The sequence below is a fragment of the Chiloscyllium plagiosum genome, chromosome 36 (genome assembly GCF_004010195.1).
Source record: "Chiloscyllium plagiosum isolate BGI_BamShark_2017 chromosome 36, ASM401019v2, whole genome shotgun sequence".
NCBI classification, from domain to species: domain Eukaryota; kingdom Metazoa; phylum Chordata; class Chondrichthyes; order Orectolobiformes; family Hemiscylliidae; genus Chiloscyllium; species Chiloscyllium plagiosum.
The window spans coordinates 38,639,179-38,654,811 of NC_057745.1; the positions used below are offsets into that span (position 1 = coordinate 38,639,179).

The 15,633-nt window shown below is 42.2% G+C and overlaps 1 protein-coding gene across 1 annotated transcript in view; it reads left to right on the top strand.

The window, feature by feature from the left end:
* Nucleotides 1–10,967, top strand: part of LOC122540862 — a 29,524-nt gene extending 18,557 nt beyond the window's left edge. The window contains exons 8-13 of the mRNA XM_043677074.1: nt 2,493–2,548; nt 4,389–4,596; nt 6,393–6,539; nt 8,535–8,655; nt 10,051–10,163; nt 10,842–10,967. Coding sequence (XP_043533009.1) covers nt 2,493–2,548; nt 4,389–4,596; nt 6,393–6,539; nt 8,535–8,655; nt 10,051–10,163; nt 10,842–10,967 — 771 coding nt within the window. The remainder of the gene's footprint in view (nt 1–2,492; nt 2,549–4,388; nt 4,597–6,392; nt 6,540–8,534; nt 8,656–10,050; nt 10,164–10,841) is intronic.
* Nucleotides 10,968–15,633: the final 4,666 nt, after the last annotated feature.

Sequence of the window (15,633 nt, forward strand, 5' to 3'; positions counted from 1 at the left end):
CCCCACTATTTTGTGCCCTTACCACCCTCGGTGTTCCTCTAAGTGTTGTTCAACGTGGAGGGGTACCGATTCATGGAGGGACCGTATTGTTGAAGAGGAGAGTATGAAACGGACTGGTAAACTAGAGGAGATACTTGTTAGGAAGGAAGATGTGTTGGACATTTTGAACAACTTGAGGATAGACAAGTCCCCCGGGCCTGACGGGATATATCCTAGGATTATGTGGGAAGCAAGAGAGAAGATTGCAAGGCCGTCTTCACTGTCAACGGGGGTGGTACCAGGGGACTGGAAAGTGGCGAATATTGTGCCCCTGTTCAAAAAAGAGAATAGGGCTAACTCCGGGAATTACAGACCAGTTAGTTTTACTTCGGTGGTAGGCAAAGTAATGGAAAGGGTACTGAGGGAAGCATAAGCCTTTCATCACATTCACGGTGAAGAGCTTATGCTCAAAACATCGACTCTCCTGCTCCTCGGCTGCTGCCTGACTGGCTGTGCTTTTCCAGCACAACACTACGTGGCACAGTTGAAGTCAACCTTCCTGAGGTAGAACAGGTAAGTGTTTGCACTTGATGCGGATAACTGGTCCCGTCTTGGAAACTGGTTTCTGCTGAGCACAGACGAGAGCATGATTTGAGGTGGGAACTTGACTGTCAGAAAAAGCTCCCAAGAAGCAGCTCCAAAGGAATTTTGAAGTCTGGCAGCACTGAGGGACTTGCATCTCAGCAAGTGCCTTCAGCTTTGAGCCAAGGGGGAAGTGGGTGGAAGTGTGGACAAGCCCCTGATCTCTCCTCGTGATGCTCTCTTGGGTGCAAAGCTCACCACCTCTTCTTGAAAGTGGTCCCTTTGAAGACAGGTGCAGGCAGCAGCCGCTTGAGTTCCTCCTCTTCACCCCCCCCTCCATTAGCCCTCCCCACCATCACCAACGACATCTGCCAACACGGATGAGGTTGGAGACGATGTGGTTTTGCCAAGAGGCTCCTTCACCTCATCCCAACAACAGTCTACTCACTCTCACTGGATGTCATTTCTCTGCTTTGCAGAGAAGATTTACCAGGATGTTGCCTGGAATGGAGAATAGGTCGTATGAGGATAGGTTGAGAGTGCTAGGCCTTTTCTCGTTGGGACGGCGAAGGATGAGGGGTGACTTGATGGAGGTTTATAAGATGATCAGAGGAATAGGTAGAGTAGACAGTCAGAAACTTTTTCCCCGGGCACAACCGAGTGTTACAAGGGGACATAAATTTAAGGTGAAGGGTGGAAGGTATAGGGGAGATGTCAGGGGTGGGTTCTTTACCCAGAGAGTGGTGGGGGCATGGAATGCGCTGCCTGTGGGAGTGGCAGAGTCAGAACCATTGGTGACCTTTAAGTGGCAATTGGATAGGTACATGGCTGGGTGCTTAAGCTAGGACAAATGTTCGGCACAACATCGTGGGCCGAAGGGCCTGTTCTGTGCTGTATTGTTCTATGTTCTATCAGCCGAGTGAGGACAGTGTGTGGTAATCAGCAGGAGATTTCCTTGCCCGTGTTTGATCTGAAGCCATGTAATTTCATGGAATCTGGAGTTGAGGATCCCAGAGCCCCCACCCCCGCAACTGTATACAGGGCATTCTGCTATAGTGCATGTTTCATTAACACAAATTCACTGTAACGCAATTAACAGATTGGGGACACTGTTTCTAAAGCGGGAACCTTTAAATCATGTGTTGGCTGTAACGTGATTACATCGCCAACATTTTAAGCGCTGTTTCTAAAGCTCGGTTTTTCTATAACACAGGGTTGCAAAAGAGCACAACTATCGCATAACTGTACCACTGTGCCTCCACCTCTGCTGGGTCTCTTCTGCCGATAAGACAGGATACATCCAGGGATGGTGGTGTCTGGGACATAATCATACTCTCTGAATCATACCTTACAGACAGACAAAGTCAGGTTGTTGCTTGACTAGTTTGTGGGATAGCTCTCCCAATTTTAGCACTAGCCCCCCGATGTAGTGAGGAGGACTGTGCGGATCATCAGGGCTGTTTCTGTCATTGTCTTTTCCAGTGCCCAGGTAGATGCCAGGTGATCTCTCCGATTTCAGTTCCTTGAGACTTTGAATGGCTTGCTAGGCCGTTTCAGAGGGCAACTGAGAGTAACTACATTGCTGTGGGTCTGGAGTCACGTGTAGGCCAGACCAGTGGGGAGGACAGATTTCTTCCCCTGAGGAGTTTTAGTAAACCTGATGGGTTTTTCTGACAATCATCAGTGGTTTAACGCTCATTATTAGTCTCTCAATTCCAGATTTTTATTGAATTCAAATTCCACAATCTGTCCTGGTGGGATTTGAACCCTAGTCCCCAGACTATTACCTGGGTCTCTGGATTAATAGCTCAGCAATACTAACCCTCAGCTTTCACAGCCCCCCAAACCCCACCATGTGCCATGGTTTCTCGTGGAATGTAAGTGCTGTAAAGGTTTAAAAGCTGGTGTTTATAAAGAATTTTTTTTTTCAGTGTGCTCCTGCATACTCACCAACTGGGAAGAATTTCGATGTCAAGAGGAAGCTACCGTAAGTATAATGAAAAATAGCAAGACTTTCACAAATATTCTGCAATTCATGACCTCAGGATGTTACAATGAACCGAGAGTCAATGAAATGATTTTGTTTCAGTAAAAAGAAACACAACAGACAATTTGAACAGAGGAAGTCACCACAAATATATGAACAATGAGATTAATAACTAACTCTCTTGTTTTGGTATTGTTGATTGATGAGGACATCATGGACCGTTTATCACCACCTGAGATACTCTTGAGTTTGTGGTTTTGCTATTTGGTACCTCTGACAATACACGACCTAGCAATGCTACTCTGCAAATTGTTCAACCAGTGGCTTCAGTTAAAAGTCTCTAATGCCTGGATTCTCACCCTCGCTCTACCTTAGATTTCTTCTTTAAAGTGATTCATAAAATTTACTTCTTTAACCAAATTTTATCACCTGTCTGAGGCAATATTGTGTTTTTATTTGGTTACATTCCTGTGGAGTACCTTGGTACATTGTGTTGTAGTACAGATGCTATTTACATGTATGTACCGTATTGTAAATACAGTGTTAGTTCAATAATGTCTTACTCCATTCACACTAAATTTTATTTTCAGGGTGTGCCCAATACTGACACAGCTGTTTATAATTGATACCTCTGATTATTCTCACGTTATAGCTGATGTAGTGTATTGTAAAATCTCCACAGGAAAGCTACTGGAAAAAAATCAAGCCAAAAAGTGCTGGAGAAACTCAGCAGGGTTTGTCAGCACTATAGAGAGAGTGACCCTTTCAGGTCTGATACAGTTTTTCAGAGCAGATTGGATTGATGTTTAGCTTAAGAGCTTTCCGCTTACTGAAATCGGCTTTTATCTGAGTAAAGCATGGACGTTGCATGAATTTGATGTAACATTTTTAAATATGGAAAACATTAGTCCAAATGGAAGGCAGTGAACAGAAAGAGTAGCAAGGAATGGCATACATATAGAATGTAAGTGTAGGACGAGGTTAGACACTGTAGGGTTCTTTAGCAGAGACATGGCAGCAGACATCGATAAATAAACATCCGTGATTGTTAGTCGCTTTGATGAGCAGCAGTTTGCCTGGTGACCCTGAGAGAAATGGGGCAGTTAAATTGCAGAAATAGGATAGATAATACAGCACAGGTACAACAGTTGGTAGAACACCTTTGGCCTGACATAACGAACATCGTCACAGAAAGATGGTAATTATTGAATGTAAACATCTAAGGTGCATACTGTTCATCTTCAATATCTCAGGAATTGCAGGATGCAGTGCAAATTAATCTTTTGATGAGTCTATTGATTAGTCTACAAGAGCTGCAGATGTGAAACTCCTTGGTAGAGAACGTTGGGAATAATGGGCCTACGTTTCTGAAGTAGGGTTATTGGACTCAAAGCATTAACTCTGTTTCTCTCTCTGCATGTAACGCTGGCAGACCTGCTGAGTTTTTCCAGCAACACATTTTCAGCTCAAATTACTGCATACTCAGTCTGACAATGTTTATTTATAAACTGCAACCATCATTGCCAGGGGAGTCTAGGTTAACCAATTAATCACACTGTCTCTAAAATAATACTTTTGCAGATTAATTTTGATTTTCTCTCCTTCAAGTCCAAACATCTCTTCTGGTTCCCCTGCACAGGAGTGAGGTAAAATGGTTCGTCAACGATGGGACACCTGTGCAGTAGGCAGCCAAATATTTCCAAAACACTTAGACACTGCACTGAGAGGCCTTGAGATCTCTAGATTGATGAAATCCTCACTTGGCCATTCAGCCCTTACTATCTTTGTAGTATTAATGCTGTTCTGATATCAATCACTAGCTGCTATTTGTATTTTTCAGGGAGACAGTGAAACTGGATGTATTGAAGCAGCTGCCAGCTGTGACAATATTAGACACACTCCTGGAGGAAGCTGTCAGTGAGATGACTGTGGGATTGATCCGAAGAGTTGTTGAGGAACTTGTTGAGAATCACCTGACCAACACAGCTATCAATGATTCTCTGACAGAGCTCATAGTGGAGACGGTTGAGCCAATGGTGCCACAGCTGGTGGGTATCACTAAATAATCTTTTCAGAGAGTTTTGTTTTATTTTTAAAATCGTTTGTCTCATAGTGAAACAGTGATTTGTTGAATTGTCCTTGTTTTTATCGTTTCATGGAATGTGGGTGTCACTGGCAACATCCACATTTGTTGTCTGTCCCTATTTGCCTTTTATCTGAGGCAGTTGAAAGTCAACCACTTTACTTTGGTTCTGGAGTCACAGGCAGACCAGAGAAGGGTGTTTGATTTCCTTCCCTAATGGATATTAGTGATCCCTAGTGGGCTTTAATACAATCAATGGTCATTATTATTGAATTATTTAATTCCAGATTATTAATTGAATTCAAATTCCACCAGCTGCTGTGATGAGAATTGAATTCTCATTCCCAAAAAGGATTAATTTAGGCCTCTGGATTACTAAGGGGTGATAGTGAGGACTGCAGATGCTGGAGATCAGAGTCAAGATTAGAGTGGTGCTGGAAAAGCAGGTCAGGCAGCATCCAAGGAGCAGGAAAATCGACCACTCTAATCTTGACTCTGGATTACTAATCCAGTCACATGCCCACTCTACCACAGTCTGCCTTCTATTCCCATACCCCTACACTTGTACAATACTATCATAATAAAATGTGGGCTGTTTTTCTTTGACACATGCATTCAATGTGAATATGAAGAGGCAGTCAGTGTAGCAGTGAGCATTATTCCACAATCAGCTGTATTGAGATATCAATCCATGGTTCATGATCCTGTTGACAGAAGGAGCTTTCATTTATAGAGCTGTGTAATTGGATCTCCTAAAGTACTTTACAGCCAATGAAATATATTTTGAATTAATCTCTGTTCCAACATGGGGAAGTGCAACAGTCAATTTTCACACAATGAGATGGTATTACTGGTTGAAAGAGAAATATTAGACAGACGTTCCTGTTGCTTTTCGAATATTGTGATGGGAGTACTTCTATTTGCTATCTTATCTAAAAGACGGTGTCACTGACAGTGCAGCATTCCATCAAATTACCTGACATGCTCATGTCTCCAAACTGGAACTCTAGCTAGTAATCTCTGATTCACGCCAACTTAATGTTTGGGTCAAGTGACCCTTCTTCAGAACTCGATCCAAAACATTAACACTATTTTCTCTTCACAATGCTGCCAGACATCTGAGGTTTTCCCAGCGATTTCTGTTTTTGCTTTTGATATCCAGTATCAGCAGTTCTTTTTTTAACCTCTGATTCAGTGCTGAGAGTGAAACCCAGGTTGACACTTAGTTTTATCAACACTGTTTGTAGAGACATTCTTCTTGGTCTGTTATTCTTCCTTTCACCAACTCCATCAGAAACAGAGTTGAGAGTGTGATGCTTAAAATGCACAGCAGGTCAGGCAGCATCCAAGGAGCAGGAGTATCAACATTCCGGGCATAAGCCCTTCATCATGCCTGAAAGGTCAATTGTCCTGCTCCTCGGATGCTGCCTGACCTGCTGTGCTTTTCCAGCACCACACTCTCGACTCTGATCTCCAGCATCTGCAGTCCTCACTTCCTCCTCTACCAGAAACAGTCTAATTAGACATTAGTTTAATCACAGCCTGTGGGTGTCGCTGTTGCACAGTATTTGCTGGATTTTCTGAGCCTCAGTCAATGCATTCACAGTATATCATTGCGTTTAACGTTTGTTTGAGATGTTTCTGTGTAACATGGTAAATAGAGAACTTTCTTTACCCTGCTTCCTTGCATTGCCATGTACACTAATGCTATTTTGAGGAACTCCCAAGAATGAGTAGTAACTTGTGTTTTGAATACTACAGGTGAAAGAGACTGTAAATGAAACATTGCTGGAGGGAATCCTGCAGGAAGACATTCTGCCGGAGGTACTGGATGAGGAAATGAGGAATGTTGCAGTGTTACTGCTGAGTGAATATGACACTGAAACGCATGAAGAGCAGCAGCAGGCTGTAAGTGAAAGAGCAGGATGTTGTCTGTTTGATCACCATGGTTATCATCTTTCATGTCATACTTAAATGATGACCATCAGGTATTTATTTTTAAAAGAAGTTATCTAATATACTAGTGCTTGCCATCTGGATAAGAGGTCAACTTGATTTAGCATTATTAAACCAGCTATAGTGAGCAGTCCAGTTTGTATTGTACAGTTTGCCTTCATGGTAGTATCCATTGATCCCTATGGCGAAGTTACACCTATCTGGTCAGCAGAGCAAATTTGGATCATACTGTTGTCGGATAATTGATTGGTAATTCTTTTGAAGGCTTGTCTATGAGGAGTAGCACATGAGCAAGATATAGTGCATGTCTGTCAGGATCTGGGAAAAGATTAACGGCTCAGGTTTGCAACTTTTTGGGCTGAACTGGAAAAAGCTTTAAACAGTTTTAAGGAATTCCAGTGGAAAAAGGAATGAAACAGAAGGTCTGTGATAAAATGGAGAGCAAGAGAGATTAAATTACTCAGGAAATGGGAGAAGTAAAGAAAGATGTATGAGGGTGGGATATAAATGATCTTCTCTGGATAAGTGCAATGTGCTTATGACCTGGAATTTGCTGAACTTTGTGTTGAGTCCATAAGGCTGTGAACTTCCTAACTGAACAATGAGGTGCTGTTTCTCATGTTCCTGGTGAGCTTTGTGGTCAGAACATCAACAGAGTCTGTGGCTTTAGAAGATAGCTGGGCAAATTGGGAGGATAAAATGAGTTGAGGGATTATGATTTAAATGGATGGATCAATAATTAATTAATCGGTGGGGAACAGAACAAGAGCAATAGCACAGAAAGCGTTATAGACTGCAAGAAATCAGAGGAACAATGGAGAGTTAGAGATGAACTGGATCCAAAGGTCTCCAGGTTTTTAATGCAGTGCAATGCCATGATGCACTCAAGTTTTGATTCAGCAATGTCTGTGGAATCAGGGAAGCTGATTTGAAATAAATTAAGAGTTTGACACAAAGGGGTCTTTGTCATGTGCTACAGTCAGTGTTGACTGCTGGGTCACTGAAAAGATTAGGGAGTGAGGTCTTACAAAATGTTTTGCTCTTTTTTCACAAAACCTTACTAGAAATGGGGTTGAGGCACAGACCCACCGTCATCTAATTGGACTCAGACAGTCTGCTGGAGCTATCCAGGCCATGATGTCCACGCTGTCTGATTATGGGCCTACCCAATTCCTGTCACTGCAGTGTTACTTCCCTGTACTCCTGTCATCTTTTTCTCTCCATTATTTATTAAATTGTCTTTTGAAAGTTAATATTGAATCGCCTCATATTACCATTCCAGGCAACTGTTGCAAATTATAACAACTCCGTGTAAATTAAAATATTCCCCTTTGTTGCCTCCGGCTCTCTTTCCAACCATGTCTCCTCTCATTACTGACTTTTTCATCCCTCAAAGAAGTTTTTTTCCGTATTTACTCGATCAAAACTTTTCACCATTGGAATGCTTTTATCAAACCTCCTCTTAGCCTTCTCTGCCTTCAGGAGAGCAAGCCTGGTTTCTGCCACCCTTCCCCATTACTGAAATTGCTCATTTAGGGAATAATCTAGGGAACCTCTTCTGCAGCCTGTTGAAGGCATTAACATCTTCTTAAAATCGATATGCAAATAGGCTCAAGAGACTTGATGACTACCTCATGTTCCTATTTTCACCTCCACAAACTACGAACAGTTGGCCTGTTGGAAGGGGATGGGAAAGAGCTTTAATAGAAAGATCCATTTGGGCCCCACCGTCTTTGGCAGTTTTGGGTGACGTGATGGGTGAAGTCTGAAGACACCTAAAAGTGTTGAGTTGGAATTGGCCTTGGCTGGGTTAGGATTACCTCTGAATGGAAAAAGATGCATACAATTGTGAAAGAAGTATGGCAGTGAGATCAAGGTACATCACTTTTCAGTAATGTAATAGCAAGCACTTTCATAGTCTGGTAATTAACACACATTTTCCTGCAGGTGAGCACAAATGCTGACCAGAGACTCCTTGATATGTTCCTCTTGGAGGGTCTGTTGAAGATTCTCAGGAACCAGGGGAGAGAATTGTCTGAAATGATTGAGCTGGACAGGCTATTAGACAGTGAGTTGTTCTACTCTCCACATATCCACGCATTATTACTCTCCAGGCAACTGGGCAATGCACTGAGCACAGGGTGGCAGGGTATGGAGAAATGTCTGAGCGTCCTAATCCAACACACACATCCTCAAATCCGTCTACACCTTAGTGAAAGCATCTGCAGAGGTCAAAGGTTTCCCAAGAAAATAAAAGGAAAATCCAAGGGTTTAAGGAACCACTGACCGCATTCTCTTTAGTAGCAAACATTTGAAGGATTATTGCAAAATATCAGAATGAATTGTGGAACTCAAACCTCTCTGTTGTGTGAAAAAGAAGAGAGAATCTAAATGAAACGGGGAGATTTTTATTTAAACCAAGGAACTGTGCTTCATTTTTAATAATGTGAGTTTGTATCCTAAATAAATTTGGCATAAATTTTAGGATTACTAACTGTCAAATTGTGATAAAGCCTAATCTTTTTTTTAGGGAAGGAAATCTTACCTTAACATTATTTTAAGAAGTTATTACCTGGTATGATTATATGTGACTCCAAACCTACAGGCAATTAGTTGATGTTTAACTGCCTACTAAAATGGCCTAACAAGCTACTGGGTGTATTGAAGAAGGGAGCTCACCTCCATTTTCTCAAGGCAGTTTAGGCATGGGAATGAAATGCTGGCCTTGTCAGCCACAGTCCCATCTAAAAGTGAAGATATAACACATGAGGCCAGGCTGCTCACGCTGTTAGACTGAGTCTGCACTGGAAGGACAATCTCAATATAGTGACAGCATGTTCCCATTATAGATGTCGACCTAGGAATTTCTAAAGGAAATAGAAAGAGCACAAGCCAACATTAGGCCAAATGTTCCAGCCTCTTGATGGTTGGAGACTGGTCACATTCTTGAAGATGAACTTTAGGACTGGGAAGCCCTGACTTTAATCCGGAATATCTGAAATACTTCAACTTCACTGGGCAGTTCCCCTGATCCCTAGGACCCCCCTGTGAATGTATCTGCATTTGAACTGCAGTTGGAGATTTCATACATTTCCACAATCCTTACCTAGATTGTTACCCAAAAAAGTCTGAGAGTCTGATATCACTGTACCTAATGACCACACTTTCTCATGTGCTCGGGCCTCTGCAAGAAACGGCAGCAAGAACAGGCTGTTTAGTCCTTCAGTCATGCTCAGCTGTTCAGCCTGATCACAAAGATCAGTCTGTGATGTTAACTCTCACATTCCAGCCTGCCCTTATTGAGTACAGTACCATACAGCATTGACTGAAATGGAGAGCAGCTCACCGAGACACAACTAGCTTTAGCACAACTCTCGAGAAACTTCACTCTGAACGTTGCGTTAATTTCATCATCGGTTTGCAGGTCTGTAACTTGGAATATACTCTGCCCTCCCTTTTGCAGGTTGGATGCTCGATGTCCTTATCGGGCAATATCTGAACATTACCCAACACTGTTGTTTAATTACTGAGAATGTGGCACTGAAGGATTACCACAGAAAGGCTTTCACTGACGTGGTAAGTGCACGTGCCTTCCACTTTATTCTGAATATTTCCCTCCTTAAAAGCTACTGATTGTTTTTGTTTTCTCTCAGGAGTTTTCTTTACAGCTGCAACTTGTGGGTAAGGGCTTTTAAGGATTTAGGAATGAAGGACTTCCATTTCACAAGCCACCATCAATGACAACCAACAGAGAGTTTCCTCTAGGCTATCTCCACCCAGCACTCCTGTGACAGGGTTTGATGCAGAGCAAAGCTGCCTCTACACTGTTGTTCAATTTAATCTGGTTCACCACCATCCTCAGAAGAACATACACCTCAGTTCCAATACATTTGCCCTGTACGTTGTGAGAAACAGCCATATCGGAAGGTTCTGTGTTTCACATCCAATGTAGTGCAGTGTTAATTGACATGAACATTTTGCATTGGCTTCTTAAAACCTGCAGACAGGAATCTTTATTGTATTGAGGCATTGCTTGGTGGTAGCGCTTAGTTTCTCTGTCATAGGATGGGGATGGCATTCACTTATAGTCCCCTTCTATGTGATTCTTCAATTTTATTTTCTCTAATTAAAGGAATTATTCAGAATTCGCAGGGGTAGGAACAAAGAGAGAGACACAGCGTAAAAGGCAAGTGTTCACCTATATGGTGACTGTCAGGCGTTGACGCATCAGTAATGGCTCTCTGTCTTGTGCAGGTGCTGGATGTGATCTTGTCAGAGCTGAGTGAACACATGGATGAAGACCTGGCCGATCTCTTCCAGTATGAACAGCAAATGGAGGAGAGAAACTTAATCGCAGACGGTGGTTATCAGAGGGTCTAAGATGGAGGGGTGTCCGAGATGGGGTGGTGGTGTTATTGGGATGTCTGAGACAGGGGCAGTAGTGTGTGGGTCTACAGTTTTAAATCATTATATTTTTGCAATTTATCTTTTGAACTTTATGTAAACAAGAAGTCTCACTTTGTAAACATTGACTTAACCCAAAAGTGGTTGTGATTTGATGTCAAACTAGTTAATTATGTAGATGTATTTTATAACTATGAATTTTTTTTAGCTTGTTTCTAATGATTTCAAACATAGCTGATATTTTAACTTGGTATTTTCCCCTCTGCCCCTATGTTTACATAAGAATTCTTTTGGCATCGTTTAAAAAGAGGAGTTGACCTAACTGTATTGATCCTGATTACCCTTGTACTGCATGATGGAGAATAACTAGCCTTCCATGGTGTGGCCAGTGAACTAGAGTTTTACTTGATAAGCAGGGTACAGGTGGGAGACATTATCATGGATTGGTCAACAAACTGATATAGGTTTTGGTAAGTCTGCGAGGGATAACACTCCTGCTTTGATCAGACCTTCTGTTTCGAGAAACTCTTACGGAAGTCTTGAACTTGGATGAAGCAAGTTGGCAAACAACTTCCTGAATTCACTGCCGCAGCCGGATTGGAGGAGGGAAGTGTCTGCCCAGAGTATCCAGCCCCAAGAACCGTTCTGTGGGGACTTGGTCTAATCTTTGCCAAAAGTTGTTTTAGTATTTTAGACACTTGACTTGGACAGACTAATTTAGGGTTCTTTTTACCATGTTGGATCATGGTTAGACTGGTTTGGGGTTCACAGATTCCTACAGCGCCCTTCAACCCGTTAAGTCTGCACCAACATAATGACCACTAAAAGTACGCTAATCCCTATTTCCTGCATGTGTCCCTTATCTTTGAACGTGATGATACTTGAAGTACTCACCCAATTTTTTTTTAAAAGGTTGTAAGATTTCCAGCCTCCACTCCCTTCCCAGGCAGTGCATTCCAGATTCCCACCATCTACTGAGTGAAAATGTTTTCTTCTCAAATCCTCTCTCTATCTGTTACGTTACCCTAAAACTATGCCCTTTCATCTTGATGCCTCAACCCAGGGGAACAGCTGATGTCTCTTCAGTCTGTCCATACCCCTCATAACGTTATTTGAATCATGTCCCCCCTCAGTCTTCTCTGCTCTAGAGAAAACAAACCAACTCTTTGTAGTCTGTCTTTGTAGTCTCAGTTTCTCCATCCCTGGCAACGTCCTGGTGTCCCCTCCAGTGCTAGCCTTCCTATATTGAGATTCAATGTTTGTGCTATGACGAAGTTGCATTTCTTACTTTATACAAGGTCTTCTGTTTCCTTTAAATTATCTTCCCTTCTTCCTTTTGTTATAATTTAGCGTTTAACATTTCACTCTTGTTGTAACATCATATCTAATAAAATGGTTGTACTAACAAGTTCCAGGGAATTGTCACTCATTCCTGTGACATCCTGAATAATGTTCTTAATCTGAGGGAGAATCTCCAAGGAATCTGTCCTCCGGCTGGAGGTGGAATATTGGGCTGACACAGCCAGTTAGGATTGCTTTCTTACATCTGGCCTGTGGATATTGGTCAAAAGACGGTTTTTACCTTTTAGAATTAATAATGTTGCCTCCAGTGAAAAAACTGTTCAAATCCACTTGAACTTTGAATTAAGCTCCTTCACTTTTGGTGTTTGGTGCACAAAATTGAGAATGGTTTGGAAATGATAAGAGCCCACTTGACCATTCAGACTTTAAACTGCATTTACTAGTTTACCCATTATCAGTCACATCTACAATGAAGGTAGCACACAGTTATCACTGGTACGTCCAGTCCTTTGTTATCGTAGCTAATCTTTACAAAGAGAATTGATAGCCTCAGAATAGAAGTAGGCACAACTCTTCCTGAAATGGCTGATCTCCAACTTCAGTGAAATGGCAGCTCACTTGGACCCCCACAATTCGAGGGAAATGTCAGAATTTTGTTTTCTTTGGTATCATACAATTACCACAAAGAATATAAGTTATGAAATCCAGTTTTTTATTGTTCACCTTGAAGGGCATCAGAGATTTGTTGGCCAATGTTCCTTAAGATCTCGGGCACCCGTTGAAAGGCACTGGTAATAAAGTCCCTAAAAAAGAGAGAGAATAATTACTGCAACATCAGTGACAAAGTACAGAGGGTGCTTTACTCCATATCCCCAAAGCCTGTCCATCATCTACAAGGCACAAGTCAGGAGTCTGATGGAATAGAACATAGAACATTACAGTGCAGCACATGCTCTTTGGTCCTTGATGTTGCACAAATCTGAAGCTCATCTACCTACACTATTCCATTCTTGTTCATTTGTCTATCCAATGACCATTTAAATGCCCTTAAAGTTGGCGAGGCTACAACTGTTGCAAGCAGTGCCATGGCCCTACTACTCTGAGTAAAGAAACTACTGACATCTGCACCAAATCTTTCACCCCTCAATTTAAAGCTATGTCCTGTCGTGCTAGCCATCACCATCTGAGGAAAAAAGCTGTCACTGTTCACCCACTCTAACCCTCTGATTATCTTATATGTCTCACTAAAGCCACCTCTCAACCTCCTCTCTCACAAAAACAGCCTCAAATCTCTTAACCTTTCCTCGTAAGACCTTCCCTCCATACCAGGCAACAACCTAGTAAATCTCTGAACCCTTTCCAAAGCTTCCACACCCTTCTTAAAATGCAGTGACCAGAACTGCATGCAATACTCCAAGTGCAGCTGCACCAGAATTTTGTACAGCTGCAGCATAACCTCCTGACTCCAAAACTCAATCCCTCTACCAATAAAAGCTAACACACTGTATGCTTCATAACAACCCTATTAACCTGGGTGGCAACTTTCAGGGATCTATGTACATGGACATAGAGATTTCTCTGCTTATCTACAGTGCCAAGAATCTTATCATTTGTGCAGTACTCTGCATTCCTGTTACTCCTTCCAAAGTGAATCACCTCATACTTTTCTCTATTTGTCACCTCAGCCCAGCTCTGCAGCTTATCTACACCCCTCTGTAACCTACAACATCCTTCGGCATATCCACCGACCTTCGTGTCATCCACAAATTTACTAACTCATCCTTCTATGTCCTCATTCAGGCCATTATAAAAAATGACAAACAGCAGTGGCCCCAAAACGGATCCTTGTGGTATAGCATTAGGATGAACTCCAGGATGAACATGTCCCATCAACGTCCCATCTTCTTTCAGCTATCCAATTTCTGATCCACTTGCCTGGAAGGGTGCAGCTCCAACAACACGCCTGAAGCTTCACCCATCCGGGAAAAAGCAGCTGTTTGATTGGCACCTCACCCACTAGCATCCACTTCCTCCTCCACCGATGCTCAATAGTAGCAGTGTGTATGATCTTCAAGATGCTCTGCAGGAATTCACTAAAGATCCTCAGACAGCACCTTCCAAACTCGCGTCCATTTCTATCGGGAAGGACAAGGACGGCAGGTACATGGAATACCACCACATGCAAGTTCTCCTCCAAGACACCATCCTGATTTGGAAATATATTGCCCGTTCCTTCAGTGTCACTGGGTCAGAATCCAGGAATTCCCTCCCTAAGTGCATTGTGGATCAACCTACAGCACATGGACTGCGGCAATTCAACAAGGCAACCTCACCCCCACTTTCTCAACTGGCATCTAGTGAGGGATAATAAATGCTGGCTGGCCAGCCATGCCCAGATCCCATGAATTAATCTTTAAAAATCATATGTGCATACGAACTAACCTATGGAGGAGGCCATTCAGTCCCTCAGTCCTGCTCCACCATTCAAGAAGATCAGACTGATCAGATCAGTTCACATTCTATCCACTGCCCAATAACCTTTCGCTCTTTATGTATCAGGAATTTAACCACCTCGACCTTTAAATAGGTTAAAACTTCAATGTTTTCACTGCGCTTTGAAAAAGGGAGTTCCAAACAAAGACAACCCTCTGGTGAGAAAATAATTTTCCTGATCCTTCTCTTAAAAGGGTGACTGTTTATTTTTAAACTGACTCAAGTTCTATATTCTCCCAAAAGATTAAACATTCTCTTTACATGCATTCTCATGACACCACTCAGCATTGTACATGTTTGAATCGAGTTGCCTATTACTCTTCTAAATTCCAGTGCGTACAATCCAGCCTGCCCATTGGTCCTTGTTATCATTAGATAACAATGCCCACCCACCCCACCTGCTCCCCACTCCCAACCCATCCCCCCCCCATTCCAGGAAATAATCTCGTAAACCTTCCTTGAGCTGCCTCCAATCCACATATATTTTACATTAGATAAGATGAGCAATGCTGTAGATAGTATTATAAATGTGGTCTCACCAGTGTCCTGTATAACTGAAGCAGTGCCTCCCAACTTGTGTATCCAATTTCACTCAGTAAAACATAACATTCAATTTGCTTTCCACTTGCAATTCATGCAAGAGAGTGCGTCATCTCAGCTCTGCAATCTCTCAGCATTTAAATAATTGGCTTTTTTAAAATTTTTCCTTCCAAAATGGACAATTTCACAATCTCTTTAAATCTGCAGCCACCTCTCTGACTTCACTGTCAGGTCATGGTTATTTATGTTAGCACTCTCAGTTTGTTTGTTTTTTAATATTAAGTGCATTTAGATACAAATCCTCTAT